This window comes from Crocodylus porosus, unplaced genomic scaffold, assembly GCF_001723895.1.
Source record: "Crocodylus porosus isolate Cpor-Errol unplaced genomic scaffold, CroPor_comp1, whole genome shotgun sequence".
In the NCBI taxonomy this organism is placed as follows: domain Eukaryota; kingdom Metazoa; phylum Chordata; order Crocodylia; family Crocodylidae; genus Crocodylus; species Crocodylus porosus.
Window position 1 is genome coordinate 36,725,408 of NW_017728911.1, and position 24,067 is coordinate 36,749,474.

Here is a 24,067-nt window from a genome sequence, read left to right on the forward strand (position 1 = left end):
ATGAACTCTCTGAATCCCTCAGCCTACAAGGGTCCGGCTAACCCCACAGAAGAAGTTACGAGATATTCTTCCCACTACTCATTAAACTTCTCCAACTCTCATTAGCTTCGAGCCAGGCTTACTTAAAAGAAATTCTTTTTATCAAGATTTTTCTTTTTTTTTGGGGGGGGAGAGAGAGAGAGAGAGAGAGAGAGAGAGAGAGAGAGAGAGAGAAAGAGAGCCCAATTTGACCCCCTTGGGGCCCTCCCTCTCCCCTGGCCCCCTCCTCTCTCTGTGCATTAGGATCGCAAATGAAAGACACAATCGAGACTTTCCCTCCCACCCCTTTTATACATTTCCATGGGAAACCACAGAGAGTTGGATGGACTCCGCCGCTCTGACCAAACAAAACGCCTCAGCAAGCATTCGCTGCTAGGAAGGAACCGCCAAACTAGAGGAAACAAAGGGGCTGGACTTTTCTGCATAGCCCAGGATCGCGGGACAATGAAACTGGGGAGAGATCAAGACCAGAGCGACCGCATTGATGGACGAGAACTGCCTCGCTGTACCCTGGGAAAGGAAAGGCCGTGGAGAAAACAAACAGATGGGGGGATCCTGAAGCTGATCTTTGAGAACTGTTTTCAGGGAGGAGCAGAAATTGCAAATGGGAGATTTAGACTGGATACTTGGAAGCACCTTCTGACTCTGCAGGGGACTCTGCGGTGGGAAAGTTTGCCTACAGGGGCTGTGGGATCTCTACTGGTGAAAGCTTTTATGTGCAGGTTAGACACACACACGGCCAAGAAGGTTGAAACAAGAACAGTCATGCCTTGAGCAGGGGGTTGAACAAGATGTGGCCCCCCCCGAGGTTTCCTCTGGCCTGGTTCTTCTCTGAAAACAGTGATCCTGAGCTCAAGCTTCTACTGGTAGAGATCCCACAGCCTCTCTGGACAAATGTTTCCATTGCTGAGCCCTGCTCAGAGTTACACAGTGCTGCCGAGTATCCAACCTAAATTGCCAGGTATGAAAACAGAATCTGTCATCCCCACGAAGGTGCAGTGAGCAAACTAGAAACCATATGACGCAAGGCTCCTTTGCCTTCAGAGGGGTGTAGCTTTTGTAGTGAGAGAAGCTATAACTTAGAGAAGCTTCCTAACAGGAGGGAGTGGGGAAATGGGAGCTGGCCCCTCAGTTAGGAAGCAGCAAGCCGGTCAGTTAAGTGAAAGGCAGACAAAGGGTCTGTAGAGGTTGCCTATAGCTCTTCAATTCAAGTCTATCATTAGTTCTTCTTATCAATTCAAGTTTATTGTTAGTTCTTCTTATTCATGTATACCCATATTTATTGAATAGTATGATCACTACAACTTTGAGCCAAAGGCTTCCAAAGGGACAATCTGTTGCTATAAGCCCACATTAAAAATGTCTCATGACCTCTTTTCAGAAGTACGGAGCCCCCCACCTACTGCCAGAGCTGGTGGGGGCTCAGCCTCCTGGACAAATCAATCATAAGAGGTCGCCACTTGGTCATCAAGAAACCAGATACCCCAAACATGGGCTTCAGGTGGTTCTCGGATTCTGGCCCAGTATATTTTGTTGGGATGATATTTTTCTCTATCTCTGTTACTGCTATTGCAGAGGCCGGTGTCTGAAGGAAATGTCCATCTTCACTTTCTAGTGTGTCACCATTATTGATCAACTTCAGTTGATCAAGTGCTGGCCAAAGACCCCAGCCGAGATTGAGATCCCAAGATGCCAGCTGCTGTTTAAACACAAAGCAGTCCCCATCCTAAGGGTTTCCACTCTAAATGAACAACAGAAAGTAAGGATGGGAGTGAGGGGGGAGAGGAAGCGGAAGATGAAATGACTTGCCCCAGGTTCACACAGAAGTTCAATGGCAAGGACAGAAGCCAAATTTTCTGATTCTGAATTCAGGGCCTTTTTGATCCAATAGCAAAGTCTTAAAGGTTGGCTTAAGTTTGTGAGTCTCAACCTTTTCTAGACTCAAGGCACTCCTTGACTTGACAAATTCAAGGCATTCCCTGACAGCTCAAGGTCACCCTTGGTAGACTCAGGGTGCCTTTTGGAAAATGCCAGCTGTTCATTTGCACTCATTCTGTAACCACCAAAAAATACTAGAGCAATTCTTCCGTTGCAAAGTACTCAGAACGACACAACAGGTCAGAATGTTTTTAGCACTACGGATTCCTATTTGAAATCTCTGGTTTTATCTTATGAATTGTGATTGCACATCCATCAGTGCTAACACTGCATGGCACCCTGTGACACCCTTTAAAGGATCTCAAGGCACCCCCGAGTATCACAGCACCCTGGTTGAGAATCACTGGCTTAAGGCCATCAGAGCCTTCTGCTGTCTGGAAACAACACTGATGTTGCATGTTCACCAACATGACACCATTGTGGAAGCAATGATAGCTATGAAGATGGAAAAATGGAACCCTGATACAGGCAGTTCTTGGACTTACAACACAATTTGTTCCTGAAAAACACGTCTTAAGTCGAAACGTCATAACTTGGGACCAATTTTCCCATAGGAACAATGTTATAAATGGGGGATTGATTCCTGAACCAAGGCCCAATATTGTATTTTCACCAAAAATAACCCAGAATGTTGTGCTCAATCAATTATAGATGAGTAACATAACTACATTAATGTATTTATATTGGAAACAGCAAGCATATTGATTTGGAAGGACTTTGTTGAGGTGACTTTGTTGGACTTTTTGAAGGGTTCTTGGCTGGAGTCTTCTCAGGAGTCTTGGCTGCAGGTTTCTCTGGAGTCTTGTCTGCTTTCTTAAAGAAAGCGTCCAAGGAAGTTTGGATAGATGTTCTCCAGGGAGATGGGTGACACAGCAAACTTCTTCGCTGGTGTGGCGTGGTGTTGGCTCCAGTGTCATGAAGTCGAAACTGATGTCAGAAAGTTGAAACAGGGTGTCAATTTATAACGTTGTAAATGCCATTCATTGCAACTCAAAACGTCTTAAGTCGAGGACTGCCTGTATTTTGAGTTCTGGAATGGTCCAAGTGTAACAAGGAAACAAACAAGACGTGAGCAGCAGGTGGATTTCTGTTTAACGCATATCCAAGGGGAGGTGTCCCTTGTTTCAGCCCAAGGCCTGGAAACCTAGACAAACATGGAGTTCCCACCAACTCTCAAAGGAAATATATCCTCAGACAGGGTACATGGGGCTGGTCTTTGAAGCCTAAAGCTTTGGACTTTGGATATAGAGCAGTACTTTGCTTAATTTTCCTAATTTGCCTGGTGTCTTAACTGCCTCAAACCTTTTCATTCAATTTCTGTACAAATAAGGTAACAGGTGAACACTGCAACCATGATGGGGGTCTGTGCTTGGTAAATAAAAGAAGGTTAAAGAAACCAGGGCAAAGGAAAGTGAGACCACTGCATTTGCTGGCTTTGAGCACGTGATGGACAGCTGTCACTCCAGGGAGAGCAACAGATAATATAAGTCTTCATGAACCTCTCTTGAACATACAGCTAGACATACAGCCCTCCAACTGATCATGCTCAAGCCAGATTTGGCCTGAAACATCCATTTTTCAAATACAACTTGACCATTTGGACACTTATAAGACTGACTCTCCCTGTTTAACAGACAGGACCAGTCCCATGGCTGGATCCAGCCCTGCATAAGTTTCTTTACTGGTAGAGAAAATCATATATGAGTACCAATCTGCTTTCCTCTAAACCACTGCATTCTCACCTTCTTACCATCTCCCTCCAGATACCCACAACTTCTCTCCTGGCAACATCACTGTCTCGTCCCAATCCATCCATGCGCTCCACTTCCTTCCTCCCCCTCACTCATTCCAGCTCATGGCATCTTCCCAAGACGGTTAGGGTTTTCTCTTTGTGCCAGAGTCTACTATCCTTACCTCAGGGATCATTCTATTTTGCAGATCACTTCACTGAGATCACAGATAGAGTGACAGTCTCTGGCTTCTTGTCAGCACTTTGGGGCAGGGACTGTATCTCCCTCTGGGTTTGCACAGCACTGGGGGGGAGGGGGTGGTTATGGTGCCACATAAAAGTTTTTAAATGAAAAATAAGTAAATAGTAGTGTGAAATACAAGTCTCATGACTCAAGACATTTAAAACATCTTATGGAGATCTGTGCTGCACGCACTTGGGAATAGACTTGATCTCGGGGGCCTTTTCTCAGGATTCTGCACCTGACCTTCCTGGACATATTATGTTGGAAAAAGTTTTGTTTTTCTGAGATGAATACACACAGAAGCATGGAAGATGATCAAATGCAGCTGAGGGGAATGCTGTGGTTGAAGTTCACACACACACACACACACACACACACAGTCTTTCTTCTTCTTGCAAGCCCTACCACTCATTTACACACCAGCAGCCCTAAAACTCTCTTTTGTACGCCCAAATTGATCCTTGCTCTTAATTAGTGCTCTCAGTTGCAGCAAAATTTCATTTGTTTCTTCCAAATGTAGCCTGATCCATTGTCCCTCTCCTGTGACCTGTGAAAATGAGTCATTGAGCTCAGTGACAGTGGTAAGTGCAAAATGCGGCATCAAAGCGACATAATGGAGGCCTCTTAGGACTGACAAAGAAACACCATTAATCAAGGAATGCTCGAGAGGTGCCAGCTTATTCAGGCATGTGAGTCACTGCTGTTCCTTGGGGGAAAGATGGGGGGCAAAGGGGGAGGGCAGTGGGCCCTCCAAGAGAAGGGCAGCCTGCAAAGAGGAGCTGTCCAGTCCCAGGAAAGGAGCTCCCCAGCTCCTCAAGGACTGCCAGCGCCTGGCTGGCTGGATACACACAGGTCCTGGAGCAGAGAACAGCAGCCATCAGTGTTCCTGGGACTGGGCTCCCAGGGGAGTACCTTTCCCCTCTGCATATCTGCATGCTTCACCAGTAATGTTCTTTTCCCTCCCATGCATCTTGCTACATAGATAAATTGAGGTAAATTGAGGCATGGAGCAGTCTCTGGACTGCTCAACACAAACCCCCACCTGCCCCATTGTAACCAGGAGGCCCCATTCCCTGCAACACCTGTGTCCTCACTCCAGAGCATGTGCCTGACATGACAGGGCAGCTGCTACACCGGCCTGCCAGGTGGGTTTCACATCTGGAGCTCTGGGGAAGGAAGTCCACCTGGGAACAGCAGCGTCAGAGGAGTTTCAGGTCTGGTCTCCCCGATCTCCCTAGTGCATTGCAATCTAGGCAAAAATCCCACTTCGTCCTGCCATGGCCCCTTCTGCTATGTGCTATAAAGGGGCCAAGAGCCTGCTACCTCATGGGTCATGGTGGGGTCATACGGGATGGATAAGCCTTCCTGGTTCAACACATAAGGAGCCAGGAGTAGCCACGTCCAGGCAGAATTGAGGTATACAAAGCCAGGGCTGCCCTGCCCCATTGTAAGCAGGGTGTTCCCCAGCCATCCCACTTGATGGGCTGGGGGACATTGCCAGCTGCTTTTGGCTCAGAGAGAAGGACAGTTTTACCCTGAGAAAACCAGGTGCAGGTGGAGAGCGAGAAGATTTCTGGACCTCTGTAATGATGGAAAGTCACAGGGAGGCAGCTTGGCGCCCTCGCCTGAGAATCTGCGTCATTAAACCAAACTGTTTAGCCACAGCTAAATCAAGCTGGCTCCCCCTCTCAGTACCCGGCATTAAGAGCCGCACAATAGAAAACAATGCAGGAGAGAAAAGGCCACGGATCTTGAAACTGCTTTCAGGAGGCCATCTGGTCCAGCAGTCACCGCCAAGGCTGGGAACAGGGAGAGTCCTGGGTTCAGATTTAATCAGAGTCACTTACGGGCTGACCTCAGGTGAAGCATTTGACCTCCTTTTGCCTCTGCCAACCGAGCTGTGAAATCAGGTTTAGAGCAGAAACCCTCTCTGGAAACCATATGCTGTGTCCGGGGGGAATGCAAGTGCACTCTACACGCGGGGCTGAGGCTGGGCTGGGATCCATGCTACAAAATGGAGTGCAGGATATTCAGGTAACAGCCCCTTGCCCAGCAGCACACGTTGCTAATGAAACTCATTGAGGCAAGGGGGGAGCTCACTGCCTGCTCTCATTATGCACTCCAATACCCTCCTGGGGGAGCATGGGTGAAGAGACTCCAAGTCCTGGCCCCAACTCTACCACTGACCCCAGGAAAAGCACCTGGAGCTCTCCACAGCAGGTTTGCTCACCTGTGATAGGAGGACTGCAAGAACAGCCTCTCCTCCATGGACCCTGTGAAGGCTCATTAAAGACTTTAGAACCACGGGACCTTTATACATCTCCTACCTTGGTCAGTGCAGACACACTCGCATTTTGCTGGAGGCTAAAAAGTGCCTTCAGTGCCAAGCACTACAATTAGTAGCCCCGTTTTGCAAAAGCACAAAAGTAACTCAATAAGCAAAGTCTCAGGGGTGCCTACGACACTTTAAGGGGGGAAAAATAGGATTTAAAGCCCTTTGATTTCTTCTTTACCGCTTAACAAAAATGGTCTGGAACTAAACCTATGAGCTGTCAGTCCCCAGATGCAGCAATACACATCCTTCTACATTTCTAAGCAAAAGCCATTTCCAGCACCTTTTATTTTATTTCCCTCTTTTTGGCAATTTTCAGTAACCGCAGGTCAAACCCATGATTAGAGCAGTCCCAGACATCAAGACAAGTGCAGCCATCCCTTTAAGTTACAAAGAACCACTAGTTCCCCATCAGATCAACATTATTGATTTCCTTGGCCAGATGGCTTCAGAAAGTCAATTCCTACTCACAGACTTTCCAATAAACACTTGCAGAAAAACAGAAGCATCTCTCTCACCTGGTCATCAGAGCAGCCTTTCTTCCTCGACTTTGGGGGCTCCTGACCTGTTGATTGGCTTGCAAGAGAGAAAAACTTAATCTTAAGTGGGCTCTCCACCCTCTGGCCAAAGTGAATTCCGCATAGACAGCATTAAACAAGTCTCTGCTCTGCTGCAGCACCTTCCCTCCCAGGATCTCATTGTCCTCCATAGTCTTCAACGAATTAAGCCTCATGTCCACGCCTCCCACATTGTAGCAGGGAAGCATTAACTTCTGTTTACAGATGAGGCAACTGAAACACAGGTCAGTAAGGCACTTCAAAGTCACCTGGAAGTCACTGGTACAGCAAACTGAGGCCAGGACCCAGAAGGGTTGCAGCATCAGTGCCCTGGTTCAAACGTCACTAATACCAACCATTAGATCTAGCCTGCTCAGACATTATATACATAAAGTAGTAGAATAATAATAATTACTAGCTCACAGGTATGTAAGAAATCAACACATGTAGGGAGCACATGCTGTCTAGAAGTCAACAGCACAGAGGTTCTGGGGTCTAGCATCCAGCCTAAGGAGGGGCATGGGGTCAAGGATAATGCCCCCTGCATTATGAGGTCCTAGGTATGGAGCTTCCCAAGCATCCCAATGTCCTGGTGCACGCTGATGGTATGTTTCCCAAAACGGTTGTACAAAAACCAGCCAGGATATCTTCAGTCCCATAAGTGCAGCTTTCCCTGGCACACAACATACAACATTTTTTTCCACCCACCCTTGCTTATTTGCAGCATATGCCAGCTTCCCAGACTGTGTTGATGGAGACAAATTACATATCTTCCCCCTGCCTCTCTACTTACACTTGCCATAGTCTCATCACCAGACTGCAGCAGCAGTGTGTGCACAACGGCATGCTGAATCCATCCAGAACTCAGCACAGGGCCAAAATTAGGATTGGATTCAGAGACCTCCTCTTCTTTTTGGCCCAAAATGACTTAAACCTGTGGCTATATCTCATTGATACTTCCCTTCTACGCGGCATTGGTCAGACCACAGTTGGAGGACTGCATACAGTTTTGGGCGCCGTAGTTCAAGAAGGATGTTGATAGACTTGAGAAGGTCCAGAGGAGGCCATTCATGTGGTTAGGGGTTTACAGGACAAGCCCTATGAGGAGAGACTGAGGGACCTGGACCTCTTCATCCTCCACAAGGGATCTTGTGGCCGCCTATGAATTCATTAGGGGGATGCAGCAAGGGATCGGAGATGCTGTGTTCACCAGGGCGCCTCTTGGGGAAACAAGGAACAACGGTCACAAACTGACAGAGGGCAGATTTAGGCTAGATATCAGGAAACATTTCTTCATGGTACGGGTGGCCAGAATTTGGACTGGGCTCCCAAGGGAGATGATGCTCTCCCCTACCCCGGGGGTCTTCAGGAGAAGGCTACATAGGCATCTGGCTGGGGTCATCTGACCCCAGTGCTCTTTCCTGCCTAGGCAGGGAGTCAGACTTGATGATCTGTTGAGGTCCCTGGCAACCCTAGCATCTATGAATCTATGACTCCTAAGGTTCATCCTTAAATCTCCGTATGTGTCTAAGTGCTTTGCTGTACCTATCTGGTGGGAAGATTTGCCAGCTAGGAACATTTCTGGCAATAAACTTAAATTTCAAGCTCTTTGGATAAAGTCTCTCCATGAATTATTTGTATTCCTGGACTCTGTGGCAATTACATGCATTCCCTCAGTTTACTTGACATGAAGCAACCTGCATTTGCTGTGTTTCCTGACACTTCGGCAGTAAAGGTTTCAAGCTGCCAAAATAAGATGCGACAAATGTCTGTAAACTGGGTTGTTAATCCACAGTCTGGTGATATCTCCTGAAACCCTGGGCACTGGGATGATGCAGTCCTCCCCGCAATGGCCATCACACACTCTTTTGCCATAGACACTCTGTGTGGAGGCCCAGCCTTCTCCTCCCAGCTGGAGTCACCTGCAATGAGACTCGCTGCTTCCCTCTTTGTTGGACTTGCACCACAGCTGAGCAGTACAGACACTCCCAAGACAAAGGCTCAAGCCAGACAGTCTCCAGTTCAAAGCAAATGCAGCTCCAGGCCACTGTGGATGAAGAGGCCGGAAGCAGATCCAAACTCCCCTAAAATTATAAGTGTATTTCTATTTTCTGCCAATCACCAACTATTAACAGATGTATCAAAAGGCCATGTTCTAACAGGTAAGAGTTTCTCAGTGGATACAAGCCAAGGTTTTCACTGGCTGCACAGGATGGCATTTTTGCACTATAAAGAAACACTGGTGGCCTGCTCTACCAAGCAGATGCTGAACAGTCACTATCTCGGCTAACACACCAGACATCAAACCCAGAGCCTCCTAACCTAAAACCACAAGCTTCTACAAACTGAACTAGACAGCACAGCTCTTTTCAGGGGGAGGGACTGTCGCAGATTGTGGACCAAGCTCCTGCTGACCAGTGGGTTTTCTGTGCCTTGGGAGAGCATCCCCCTGCCAGAGAAGACCTTTGCAGCTCCCCAGCACAAAGGCCATCCAGAAGAGTGTTGTCCAGTGCATGTATGGAAGTGTGCTGTCCTTGTCCAGGCACAGCTGAGCACGGTCTGAGAAATGCATTAAAGGCTCAATCCTGTTAGCTGTGGTAAAGCTGAATAGCACCTTATTTCTAGCAGGACCCATGACTGAATTGTCAATACAGAGAGCAGATGAGAAGGTCATCAGAGAGTACTGCACAGACAGAACAGAGATTGTAAAACAGAAGCAAACAAAACCAAAATGCCAGGAGCGCGATTCTCAGCAGCTGTTAGTCAGCATTGCCCGCTGGCTTTTCTGGGGCTGCACGAGTTTACCTCAGCTGAGGCTTTAGTCCTAGCCACAAAAGCACCTCGGACTTTGCCTGGTTGTGTCTGAGACTCTGCTGTTTAGATCCTGCTGACCTTAGAGATGTCAGAGCTTCCTCAGCTGAGCTACAAGAGTTAATTGAGACAAATAACTCAACAGTGCTACCATTAATGAAATTCTTCTGATATATTTCCCTGGAGCCTTCTCTAAATGAGTAAGTGACATTACTGCCTGGAGTACAAACTCTTCTGCAAGACAGAGAAACAGTGCTGGGACTACAGCTTGGCTTAGCTACAAGATAAACGTTACAGAGAAGAGCAAGGTTGCACGAAAATAGTCATCACGCTGCTACAAAACCAGGGTCCTCTAAAAGAAAGATGACCTAGACTCCAAAGTGTACATTCTCAAAGGCGCCAAAGAAACTCAGGGGGATATGTTGTAGCTGTGTTGGTCTAAGCACATAGGCAGACAAGGTTCTTTGGATAAATCCGATATATTTTATTAGACCAACTCAAATAGTTGGAAAAATTCTTCTTTGCAAGCTTTCGGGTACAAACACCCTTCATCGGGCTGAGGAAGCAGCTGCAGTTGGAGTTTCCATCCAGGAAGAGCACAGACCAAATGCAGCCGCTTCCTCAGCCTGATGAAGGGTGTTTGTACCCAAAAGCTTGCAAAGAAGAATTTTTCCAACTATTTGAGTCAGTCTATTAAAAGATATCAGCAAGATTTTCTTATGGTAATATCTTTAAAAAAAAACTCAGGCATGCTCCAAAACTCAATGGGAGGGCGGGATGAGTGCCTGTCTCTTCCGGTCCCCAAATCAACTAAAATTCCCAGCCATATGTCCAATTTTTCTTGGACAATCTGAAGTTTAGGAGGGTTCTCCTACGGTTTTCTTTCGTCACAAGAGATTTCCAGGACACCCAAAACTTTCTGCTTTTTTTTTTTACTCTGATCAGAACATCTGTTTTCTTTAAAGATATGGAGCCACAACCGGTACAGTCTGTTCTACATTTACCAAGACCACAAAGAAGGACAGTTTGGAGTGATAAACAGCGCTCAGAGCTACGAGATTTGTCAAAGGAGCATAGAGAGCATCCCAGCAGTTCCTCTTCTCAGGGTGTGTTAAAGATGCTTGTATTTCAGGGCAAAGCTGACTAAGCAGCAAATGATTTGCAGCACAACATTTTGTTTGAGGGTGCGAGGAAAATTTACCACACACTACCACAGCAAACTCAGTCCTCTTTCCTGCCAGGGGCAGGGGGTCGGACATGATGATCCATTGGGTCCCTTCTGACTCTGAAATCTATGAAATCTATGAACATGCCAACTGTATGCAAGCCATCTGTTCCCACAAAAAGCCCTGCACTGCAAGGATGCATCCAGCTCAGACTTAAGCCTGAAAGTGGCTGGAGTGACATCAGACATGCTCCCCCTTTTATTTTTAAAGAAAAAAAATGCACTTTTGCCCCACGCAAATGTTGCAGCACGCCAAAAAGCATCACTACAAAAAGGGCCCAACTTTCAGTTTGCAAAATATATCAACTTTGTAGCAACCAAAGTTATAATTAGAGATGCTCCCTAACAGGAGACTGAGGGAGTTGGGAAATATGAGATGGGCCCTCAGAGAACAGCCAGGACAGTGGGTCTCAACCATTTTGGACCCAAGGCATCTTCCACAGTGTTTGTGAATTGAGTGGCACCCAATTCCAAAAATGAATTGATAGATCACAGTGCTTACTTCCTTGCAGAAGGGCCCGGCAGTAAGGATGGGAGATCAGCCAGGCAGGGAGAAGCCTGAGCCCACACTTACCTGCTTAGTTTAGCTGCTTATCTACTAACACCCCACTCACCCCTCCCAGGACCCTTCAAGGGATCTGGTGGCACCCTGGTTGAGAATCACTGAGCTAGGAGTTCAAGAAAGCCACACAAAGGGTCCGCAGAGGCTTGCTTACTGCTCCGCAACTAAAATGCGTTGTTTAGTTCGGTTCAAATTTGCCACAAACCAGAGTCCCTCCTGTAGTACCTCCAGCCTGCGTCTCACGCACAGGGAAAAGCAGGCGGACCATGCACGTGGCGACTGCAAAATCTGTGGAAGCATTTGAAAGTGGCATCCCCATGCTGGCATCGCCCAGGAAATACCATGTGGACAATGTTGGCGCCACCTTATTTAAACCTTCATTTCAAACGCTAACTTCATAATAAGTGGAACAAAACTGTGTAAAAACATTTCCCACTCTAATCCCAGGCTGATCCCTCCGGCACGGCCTTCTTTTGTAATTACATCCCTTTGTGATCTCATTCTCATGCCTTGTATTGTGACCCATACAATAATCAGCTCCCTTTGTCTCTCCTTAATCCTTTTAAACTTCCTTCTTGTCTCTGCACTCCCATAAATGCTCCCATTATCTGGGTTCAGCGGCTCTTCTACCGCCCCACAACTCCAAGGGAGTTTTGCAGGTTAACGGCACTGAATGCAGGCAAGGCAGGGAGGCGGCCAGCATGAGAACGTGGCTGCTTTAAGCAAAAAAATTCTCCCCAAGCCCTTCTGCAGCCACATATAGCTTAACGGGCAGAACAACTCGCAGGCACGTGTGAACACCAGGCCTTTTTTTGCAAATGACCTTGAGCCCCTTGCCCTGGAGGTCAAAGAGACTGGCACTTTTGAGCGGGAGCCTCAGGGCCTGGGGAGAGAAGCTGCTGCTGTTGTCTGTAACAGCTCTGAGGAATCAATGCTGAGAACATACGTAACATCTGCCTTGCCCAGGCTATCAATCCTCACCTCCTGCCAGCAGGGTAAGTGCTAAGTACACACAGGCACAGTGGGATGGAAGAAAGGGGCTGGGGGTGGGGAGAACAGAAGGGGGAAATGTCTGCCGAAATAAAGGAGTAACAGGGTACCTGGAGGGTGGCTCAAGCTAGATGGCAACAACACAGGTCCATCTGCACCATAGACTACAGGCAACCACATGCCCTGCAAGCTGGGATCTCAGTGCCCAGCTCCCCACAACAGCAGAGCCACTGCTGTCAGGAAACCCACCCAGCATTAAGCCATGCACTGTCCTTTGCACACTCTCCCCCTCTTTTAATACCATCAGCTCACACCATGAAAATTGCTAGAATCAGGCTGGGTACGTGTGGCGCCTGCCCCAAGACCCAGTTGGATGGTGGTTTCCAATTAGCAGAAGCTGCTTGTTATCGAGTGATATAATCAATGGGTCCTATCGCATGGGCTGGGCTGTGATTTATGATCACGCAGGGCAGCTCCATCAAATGACGGTACTGGCAAGAAAAGAAAAAGGCTGGGAATGCTGAGAAACCACATGCTGGCCCACAGGCAAGCCCTTGGCAAACAAAAGGGGGTGGAAGCTAGGGCTGCAGCTATGCTGCATCTCATAGGGCTATTGGGCTCTTCCACAGGGCACTGAAAGCAGGAAGGCCCCAGCCAGCACAGCACAGGTGTAACAGAGTGGAAATACAACTTCATCCTGTTCCACACACCACTGTCTACATCTGGATGGGGCAGGGCTGTATGACCAAGGCTACCCAGCAGGGATGGCTCCACTTTGGCCACCCACCACTTAGCCCTGCTTGGGGTCACACTGGGTGACCCTCAAAGTCCAACCCAACTCTGTCCTTCTGTTCTTACCTGCGTGGGGGGCAGGCAAGTAGGAATAGGCAGTGTGGCAGGTGATGTGCTTGCTCCAGTAGCCCACATATTTGTATATCCAGGGGAAGCTGCTGTTTCCCTGGAACAAGTGGGAAGTGGGGAGGAATTTGTTGCCTGGGATAGGATTTGCCCCTCAGTTGCTGCATGAGCTCCACCTGGCCTCTCACGTGGCTTTACCAAGCATAAAAGCAGGGACACAACATGCAAAACCACCCCCTGTCATGATCATTAACAACAGTAACTCATGAGTATAAGGAACTGTCCCCCTTAGATCTCTGATCCCAAAGACATTGCAAATGTCCAACCTGTTGCAAAGGAGCTGCCCACTTCTACTGAGCACAGTTAAGGAAACAGGCCCAGAGAGGGGACGTGACTGCTTCAAGGTCACCCAGCAGATCCATTTTGGAGCAAGCCTCCAGCCTCCCAAACCAGGCCCATGCACTGAAAGATGCAGCTGTTTTTAAACCCCACATCTGAAGACTTGGAAGAAGAAAGGAGATTTAGCATGAAAGGAACAATAACAGGCAGGATCTAAGCACCTTGAAGCAGCTTTTCTGAGGACAAGTTAAAGTTCTTTAATGCTGTTCTATGCCAGCATGTCTAAACAAGGATCTCCCTTTCCCCGCGCTGGCCATGGATCTATGAAAACCAGAGAGATCTACCGAGAAGCATTGTCCAGGCTCCATGCCTCTGAAGAAGCTTATAACCATGCAATGATTTTTAATTAAGACAACTGGGAGTCATACAAAAATAAATTATGAAACCTTTGTTATAGGAGAAAATATCTGTAATCAATAACCTAATCCGACTGTGAAAGAACATATTGCACACTATGACCTTTCAATGCTGTTGCCTGGGTTTGAACAAACAGCAAAAAAGGCAGCTGAAAAGGTCCCAGATGAAGACACCCCAGGAAATATGTTAGTAGGACAGAAGCAGCAAAGGCTTGCGTTTAGTTTAGCCATACATGTACTTCACGGATGCTTGTACTTATTCAAAACTGGAGTACGGTACAAAAATACTGTACACAGGCATTTTAATTTGTGCTCTGAAAAGCCTTGTGAGAAGAAGAAGCCAGTTCCTGTCCTCTGTGGAGTAACATACAGCCTGGGATTTTGATGACTATGCATAGCCTTTCTCTTGTACTTTTAACTGAGGAAAACCAATCACTCCACCCCACAGAGGTAGGCAAAAAAGCACTATTCGACTCCATTTAACAGACAGAGAAACTGAGGTGGGGAGTTGAAATGGCTGGGCCCAGGCTACAGGACTAGTCAATGTGAGCACTGGGGTTAGGATCCTTAGCCAGTTCAGGGTTCCTCATTCCCACTTTATGTGAAGGCCCCTTTTCTCAGCATTAAAGCATAGCAGCACACGCATGTTACTCTGTCACCCAGGTCTCCAGACCTTGTCCATCTGCCCAGCAGCCTCCAAATCCAACATCAAGAACCTCAAAGGAGCTGCTGCCAAGCAGTTGAGCACTGAGGACCCTGTGTTACATACACGTCATCTGTGACCAGAGTATTCTTACAGTTAAATTTTACCCACCACCAGTGCCTGGAAGAAAATTTTAAGCATAAAAATATGATATCCGGCAACATTTCCTGAATGCAAACATGTACATTCCACGGAGCTGAGAAGATTATATTCCAAGCAATAATACAAAGCCAGGGTATATAATGATGATATGAGACTAACGGCATTCCTTTGAACCCTGTGAAAAATATAGTAGAGATCTCTAGGGGCTCTGCTTTGTCAGATTCCTTTTACTTCTCAGCAGCACAGCCTTGATCAACTTTCATGATTTTTGTTTGTGAAAGGTTTTTATTTCTCCCTCACTTTTTTGTTCACATGTCAGCATCAGAGTGAAGGGCAGATCTGCAGGGGGACTGGGATTTAGCCCCTAAGACATTATTTACTCTATTTCATCAGGGAGGTGGGGAGAGGGGTGGGTAAAATACACATTTTCTGCCTTAAAGGAACATGCCTGCTAGAACTCAAGCTGGTGGACTCAAAGCTCATAAGATTCAGAGCCCCCACCACCAGGCAGCAAGGCGGCATTTCTGTGCTCGGTGCATGATGTGGGGAAGCTGACTGAAGGCTGATATTACCACCCCCTCTAAGCATGAGCAGGAAGTGTTTTTGCTCCACGTCTGTACAGCACCAACCACATGACCGTCCCTCTCTGTGATCAGGACTCACAAGCAAAACCATCGCGCAAAAAATGATCCATGAGGCTGCCACTATGGGAGTCCAGTGGAAAAGATGGCCCAGCAATGTCCAACCTGCTACGAGAAGGAGTCTTGTGGTAGGACTCAGTGTATCAGGGTTCAGATCTCCTACCTTGGGAGAGTCACCTCATCTTTCCGCGCCAGAGCTCATCCAGCTACAAAGCAGGGAAGGGGGTAACAATCCTTTTCACTTGTCCCTGTTTCTGTTTCCCGCGTATAGACAAAGATCTTTGGGGCCCAGCACATATCGTAGGCCATACCTATTGGGCCTCAGACTCACCTTCGGCCTTCATGCACTACTGCAACTCTTTCTCCAGAGGGTTTGTCCATGTTTCGACCACACCTGGAAAGAAGTTCTCTTTAGTCTGTAACTCACCTTCACCAAGGAGATGTCAGCACGCCCAAGCCTGGGGATTTGGATTCCCCCCAGCTCCAAACAAAGTTCTGTATTGAAGTTCTAGTTTTGGCTCACTGGCAAACGTCATCATTGATTATCAAGCTGTCAGATGGTTGGCCTGTTTCCGCTGACCTGGGTTCCAAAAGAACCGAGGCAGCAAGCCACAAGGCAATAAACTGCCACCAGGCCCAGGACAGGCCCCTGCACCCACGGATGTCTGCAGGTGCTTCCCAATGTCCTTAATGAGAGAAGAGCCAGAACACACTTGGCCTCCACTAGCAGTCAGTGAGAGTCTTTCCCCCTTGATCTCTCTAGTGGCAGGACAGGGCTGGGGAGAACAGCTGTCACCACCGTTTCCAGAGAGGACTGAACCCAGGGCCTCTACAATGAGAGCAGAAAACTTAAGCCCCTTAGCTGGCACCTCTAGCCTTTCTCCTTTCTAAATCCAGCTCACCAGGGAACACAACATACATAGTGAACAGTAGAGTGTAAGAGCCCAGGATTTTTACGGTGCCCATGTTGTCAGCCCTCTGCAGGGCAATCCTGGGCAAACGGTTCCTGTTAAGCGTCAGGAACCTGCTGCGCGAGACAGGTGGAAGACAGAGTATTCTGCACGTGGCTTTGTGGCATACGGCAAAGAAGCATGAGAGAGCCGTGCCCAACGCCAGACGACAGCCTAAAGGAGCTTCAAAGCAATTAGTCGCCATTGCAATTTACATTGAAATATGATTACAAAACGAGATGCTACTTGGGGGGACACGGGAACTGAGGCAGCACTGTTCAGCAATGATCTACTATTCCACAGGTGATCCCTCTGGCTCTCACGTCTCCTGTTTGCAGATCCAAGCAATCTGAGGCTCCGCTTGCATGTCAGCCACCTCCCAGCTCATAAATGACAAAACTACTCACCAAAAGCGCTCTAAGGTTTATCACTGGGAGACTTGACAAGTTAAAGATCCAGCTGCTCCCCTGGCATAGACCCAAACTCAGTGATTCTTGAATAATGGCATTGCCTATGGAAAAGCTGGGTTTTCAACAGCCATCCCAAGCTTTCAGGGATTGTTATATACAAGCAGGGAGAGTCCCTTCTCAGGGCTGCCAGCCACCCAATTCCATTGCCTGGAAGGGAGGAAAGGATTTCAATGATCAGTGTTTCAGGGGTAGCAGGGCCAAATTTGGACCTTCTGGGGCATGCTGCCTGGCACTCTCACCCTGTCCCTTAGTAGATGCCAAAAGTGCTCACAAACACAATGGATGTGGTTTGAAAGAAATTATCATCTTTCCGAAGGGGCTGTGGGTGTCTTTCAATAGTCCTATTTTTTTCCCTACAGGGCCAACACCTGACAGTGCCCCCTGCCCACTTCATGTCCTCATCCCCAGGACTGGGCCAAGCCATGCTGCACGTCTCAGTGGCACCTGGCTGAACTCCACATGCCCCCCTGGGTGGCGTGGAGGCAATCTGTAGCCAAAAAAAATGCCCTCCCCCCATTCTGTGCAAACCACAGATACGTACACTGCTCCAGATGTCGTTAGTTGCTACCGGGGCTTGGGCAGACCTCAGAATCACAACCAGACAGACAATTAAAACCACGGCACTCAGGAAAAAATGAGCAACAAGGACAGCGGTTCTCAACGCCATGGGATAACCGCGCTCTGTTCAGAGCACCGCAACAGGACACAGAATCACCATCCCAGGGCCTGCTCCATCATTTATTTTCCTCCCTTCTTTTTTTTTTTTTTTTTAAATTTCATTCACTCTTTGACATTTCCATTTTTCTCCCGCCAGCTCCCACAACAGACCATCTGTCTTGTGTTGTTAGCTTTGCCCCCAAAGGCAACAATACGCTGCAGAGTAAATAAGACTCACGGCCTCCCCATTACCTGCCTTCAATAACCAAATGAAAGACAGAAACTGTGACCTTCACCAGGACTTTGCCGGGGGATGGGCAAGTGTCGCTGCCTGCGCAGTCCGAAGCAGGGTGGAGAGGCAGCGCAGCTTCAGACCACGGCACGGAGGGGCCAGGAATGATGGAATAGCCTCTGTGTGACTTAATGCAGTGCGCTCCTTCGGGACAGGGGATTTGCTACTGTGAGGTCTCTGTATTTTTCTCCTCTCAAGGAAGGATTGATTAGCTTCCCTTTCATTTAAGCACCATTCTTCTGAATATTAGTTTGTTGCCTCTGCTCCACACTCCTCTCTCACTCCATCCTCCCTCCCCACCCAGCCAAGTGTCCACACAAAGGCAGCCACCTTCTGCGCAAGTCTGCAACTCTCTTCCTACCCCCACAGAGAAGAGCCATAAGATGAGTCTCCATCCTTAGTTGTGGAATCTCCACCTTGGGGTGTTTAAGACCCAGGTAAGACAAAACCTTAGCTGGGATGATCTAGCTGGGGCTGGGGCTGGGGCTGCTTTGAGCAGGGGTTGAACTAGATGTGATCTCCTGAGGTCCCTCCCAACCCTCATTTTCTATGATTCAGTGAGTCACTGGCACATTGCTGTGCGGGTTCTCAAAAGCAGGGAGGCTGGGCTGGATTCACCCTGGTCACATCTCCCAGCTCCAACCAACCCCTTCCCAGATTTCACCGGTGGAGAGCAAATTTAAGCTCTAAAAACCCATCAGCTCTTCAGGGACAGAGTTGCAAGGGCAGGCACATGCTCAACTCAACAACCCAGTCCTGATGCATGCCAGGTCTCCAACCTGCCTGAGCCCCAGGTACCTCCCCCAGCTCTTGGTAGACCATTTGCTATGTCTCCAGCCAGCTGGCAGAACTCATGCACACCCTTGAACACAACCAGTCAAAAACCCCTCACACCAACCCCCCGGTTCTGCCAAGGCACGGACACCCAGACAGGCCACGCCCAACACTTACTTGCTGCCTGAATCCTGGCCTTCCGGCTAACCACCAGGCCATAGCGGTTCTGAGCCATGCAGTCGTACTCTCCCTCGTCAGACGAGCCATCCCCCCGGAGCTTCTGGAAGTGGGAGACATAGAGCGACCCATTGGCCAGCATGAAGGTGTTTTCACTGTCCACAACCATCGCCCCGTTCTTCCTCCACGTGATGGCGATGGGCTGGATTCCTTCCACCTGGCAGTAGAGTATCAGAGGCTTCTCTTGGACAGCTATGTCATCGCTGGGCTCCACAACAAAGGCCAGCTCCGTGGAAAGACCGAAATCTGGAAGGCAGAGAAGAGAGGTGCCAAGGAAGTCAGTGATTCATCTCTCCGGAGCTCCCTGGCTAAGGCTTCAGCAACACGGGGCCCAACAAGCAGCTGGCCTCGTCGGTGTGCAAGTGCCTCACTCAGGCACTGGTGTCTCCTGGGTCACAAAGGCTCGTTCACCTCGTGGCCCCTGAAGGAGGAGGGAAGAGGACAGGGATGGATGGATGGGTAAGTGAGTGGCTACCCGAGTCAGCAAGGAACGGCCCACAGGACACAACCAGACACAGCTCCCTCAAGGCACTGAAACAGATGGGAATCTGCTGTCCGATAAGGCATGGGAAACTTCAGCCCCTCTGCGACTGCCACCAAGGAACAGGCCAGTCATACCCAGTGGGCATTGCTCAGATATTTGGCAGCAACTGTTCTCCTCTGACAAGACATATCTCCTCCTCTCTCCTCTAGCCATAAAGAACCCAGCCTGCTTGGGTCGCACGCCCCTGCTTTGGGCTGTATTACTTCTAGGACCTTAAAAGTCAAAGCCCCTTGTTCTGTAGAGGGGGAGGCCAAGTGCTGTTACTGCCTAGCACATGTGCCAATGTGTTGCATCGGTCTGCTTCATGTCACAGCAGTCAAGTGATGCTGCTATTAAGTTCTTAATGAAGAGCAAGTTAAGCAGAGCAATGTTAACTCACAGCCTTACAGAGCAGAAACACAAAGGGCCTTGTGCTAGCCAATTATGCTAAACGATGTCTACGGAAGATCAGTTAATGTACAATTTACTCTAACAATAGGCCAACCCAGGCTTCGCACAATATAGATACATACTAATTTTTCCCATTTGCCAACAGAACGTCTAAACACTGCATCCTTTGTATTTTCTGCTTCATTTAGTCCAGCACACCTTTTTTAGGGTATAATTTGCAAGGTAGTTGTGATTATAGACTTGAAGGAAAGGTGAGACTAGGCCTGCAATTTAAAAATTAGCCTAAAATAAAAGTTTATCAGCTGACCTGAAATGCAAAAGGTGACCAAGGAAGGTGTGAAAATGTGAAGGGTATGAATGCCTGGATGGGAAAGAATCTTGTAAGGTGGTAGAGAGGAGGGATAGGTCTAGGGCACTGAGAAAAAGAACAGAAATAAGCTAAATGTAGGAACTCTCCCCACAGGTGCCATGAGAGCCTACATTTTGGACATGCCTTCAGACATGATTAGAGGTAAAGTCAAGAATAATCCTGTATTCCCAGGAAAGGACAAGGTCAACTGTGTCTCTTCTATCTGCTGTTTCTAGGATTCACCGACCAGAACAGCCCTTGCTAGACTGTGTTTGTAACATAACCGGAGCCCATCCATGTGCCAAGTGGGGGAGAACTTCCCCATCCTACTCATTCAATTCCCTTTTTGTGCTGTCAGTTGTGAAAAGGAGTTTTGTCGTGGCTTTTAGTGGCAACCACGCAGGGGACTCTATGGACTGCTTGAGTAATAGCTCCATCCAGCCTTGCATTACAAATGAAATGACAAAAGTCACTGAAAAATTAGACCAGATCCAGGTAGCATTTCTTTGGTAACTGGCTCCCTTCAGATCTGCCTGCAGTTCCTCTACTGCAAGGGAAGGAAAGAGGATGCGGTGTGATCTAGTATAATGTTGCCAGGAAGCACAAACAGGACCGTTTTCTGTGGCCTGTCACCATCGTGAATGATCAATCTCCCTTCATTCCTCAAATCCTAGAAGCATGGGACAGGTTTCCAGTGATATTAATCAGCCGGGCCAGCATTTAATCAGCAACATCCTGAACAGGCAGAGTCAGCAAAGCACAGAACGCACTAAACCCAGCCCCCACCGCAACCATGAGCAAAACTCCCACTGACTTGCAAGGAAGCAGGAAAAAGAGCCAGCAGCAGCTATAGGTCCTTGCACCTAAGCCTCAGCTCTGCCCAGGAAGGGCAGCATCTGGGATTAAGAGGCATATTTAGCCTCCGTGATCTAGTAGGTCCACTGCCATGAAATCCCTGGACCCAAACACGACCCTACAGTCACGCTCATAAATATCAGAGTAGCGACCAAGTCAACTTCACTGGTGACTTCCCATTTACCATCCTCTCTAGTTAGTGCTAGAGAACCAGTGATGGCAACCACTGGCTCCAACCCTTATGTACAAGAGAGGAACACCTAATCACCTGCCCCAGGTCAAGCACAAACCATCAGCCCAGCTGGCTCAGTCTATGAGAACATAAAGCATTCGCTTTTCAGAAAGAAGTGCAACACCATGGCATCGAGTCACTCTAATCCACCAGGCCCCACACACTCAATTAGTATCCTCCTGGCTACAGAACAGACTATAGGAAAATGAAGCGAGAGGGCAATCTTGTTCAGTTGGATAAAGCTACACAGGCCAGCTGCTAGCGTGGTACCAGAGCCGACCTTAGGAAAAACAGCATCTGGGGTGAATGTGTATATTGGTCCCACCCCCACCCCTAACAGTGCCCAGCCCGGCTCCTGGGGCAGAGATTGGCTGAGGAAGGGGGACAGCGCTGCCGTGAGCACAGGCTGCTCACTCGTGTGTGTGCACATGCCTGACCGCAGCACCCTAGGCTGTCGCCCATCCCTAAGGCCAGCTCTGCTTGGTACCCAGGGAGCTCCCAATCATCCCAAATGGCAATGAATTCCAGAAGTAATCACACAGTCAGAAAGAAGTGGGGCTGGAAGGGACCTCCACAGGTCATCTAGTCCAACCCCCTGCCTGAGGCAGGATCATCCCTGTCCAAACCATCCTTCATAAATCCACTGTGTAACCTCTTAGCAAATACGAAATATGCTACCAAGTTCTCATGGGTGGCAGTTCTCACTCTTTGGAATAATCCAAAGGGGGTTTCATTATTAAAATGGCTGACTCAACAGATTCCCAAATGCATCATATAAAGTGCTGTGGAAATTTGAAATTCTGCCATCCAATGGTTGGTTGGAGTTCATAGCAGCTTTGCAAGTGCATTTGTGAACCAAACAGAGCTCCACCGGGTAGGTCTAATATGGAGAAAGAATCATTTTGGATTATTAGACACTTATGGTCTGATCCTAAAGTAGCTCTTCCTCTCACCCACAGGGTCCAAGGGGACTGGTCCTTCCCGAGCACTGGTTAATAGACCTAGGGCCTGGTGGAGAATTTGCATAGAAACCCAGCCACAGCTTACCCGCATCCACTGCAATGGACTAACCCAGAACAGGAGCCTGTTGCACTCCCCACAGCATGCAGTACACAGCCCTTTTTGTGTCTTTTTTTCTGCTCCTTAAAAACAAACATGGAAAGATGACAGAAAGGTCCTATCTCTAAATAAAATGCCTGTCCTTTCTACTTTGCAAGCCCTGGTGCATCTGCTTCTCTCTCTCTCCTTTTTTAAACCTCTCACCCCTTTCTACAGCAGCTCAAATTAGATTACGGGGGATAAGCACGGGGTGTAACTCGAGAAGAGGCAGATGGACAGAGCAGACAAAGGCGCGGGGTTGCTGCGCAGCAGGTCAAAGGTGCTGCTGCAGAGGTATGAGCATGCACACAAAACAGGCAGACTCCATTTAGCAGCAGGCACCTAAAGTGACCCACATTTTTTTCCACCATTTTATTAACCCATTAAGCGTCTTAAAATGTCAGACTCTCCTCATCCACTGCGGTGATCTATCGGCCTCTCCAACTTCTGTTTATGAGACAGCCCCGGGGTTAAAGTACAGCCAGCACAAACCATCAATTAAGTTGCCGTGAAAAGTCAGGAACTGGAGGAATGCTCTGCATTTTTCTAGAGGGGGCCATCATCGAAACAGCATCGAACACAATTTCTGCAGGGACTGAGACCCCAATCTCTGCAGCAGCTGGTAAGCTGTTCTATCATTTTAAAAAAAGAATAGTAATAATACAGACTCTTACTCATTCAGCTTCCCCATTGAGTCTAGTGGGAATCTGGCCTGAGTAAAGATCGCAGTGTTTGACCCAAGAGGCAATCACTGGGGGGGAGGGGGAAGGAAACTAATGAAATAAATTCCCCATCTCCCCCCTTTATTCTGGCATAAAATAGCTTATTATTATATGTACAATAAAGAGAAGAATCAACATAATTACATACCCTTCCCCACAATGGCTGTCATTATAATAACCATCATTAGAGGCTGTGATTGGGAATAATCATGTTTACCTCCATAAACATTCTGCCTGGATCTTCGTTCTAAGGCTGCTTGAGCAGGAAGATGGATGGGGCTCCTGATTAAACCTGTTGCTCTTAGACAAGAGCTGGCTTGGGCTACTGTCTCCTGCTCCATGCCAGGCTGGAGGCACCCCAGGGTAGGACACAACCTCCAGACACCTCCACTCCACTCCAATTCCTCCTTGCTTTAGGGCAGATTTGTTCTAGCAGCCATGGAATCTGCCCTGTTTTATCTGTGCTGGCTGGCACTTCAAGGCCAGTGTAGCCCTCTACCAATCCCCAAAAATGGCAGACATACCAGCTGCTTGTGGGAAGATGGATGATAAGAGTGGTTAGAGTGCCAGCCTGGGACCCTCTGCTCTGGCACAAGGTTCCTACATACCCCCAGCTAGGCCAGATATTTCAAAAGTCTATTGCAGCACTTTGGGGTTTCCAAAGGAACCTAAGCATTTCATTCTCATTTGAAGCACCTCCATACCTCTAAAAATCCAGTCCTTATCTTTCCCTGGCCACAGTCCCCTCTTTATAACATGGGGATAGCTCTGTCCTCTCTCTGGTGGTACCAACCACAGACACCAGGAACCAACAGACTCTTGCCAAGGCTACTTAACCTCAAGTTTCCAGCAGAGAAGAGAGGCAAGACGGCCTGCTGTTATCTATGGACCACGCTGCATGGCCGCATGGGACCCCTGCAGTGCACGTGTTGAAAACTGCTGATGCCCCATAAATGAACGAGTTGGGGAAGCACTTGGATAAGTAGCTGAAGTACAGAGTTAGGCTCCTGC

At 48.2% G+C, this 24,067-nt stretch overlaps 1 protein-coding gene across 1 annotated transcript in view; it reads right to left on the reverse strand.

Moving 5' to 3' along the window:
• Positions 1-24,067, reverse strand: part of IGDCC3 (immunoglobulin superfamily DCC subclass member 3) — a 174,140-nt gene that overhangs the window by 141,036 nt on the left and 9,037 nt on the right. Inside the window, exon 2 of the mRNA XM_019533826.1 lies at positions 18,807-19,112. Within this exon, the coding sequence (XP_019389371.1) occupies positions 18,807-19,112 (306 nt within the window). The remainder of the gene's footprint in view (positions 1-18,806; positions 19,113-24,067) is intronic.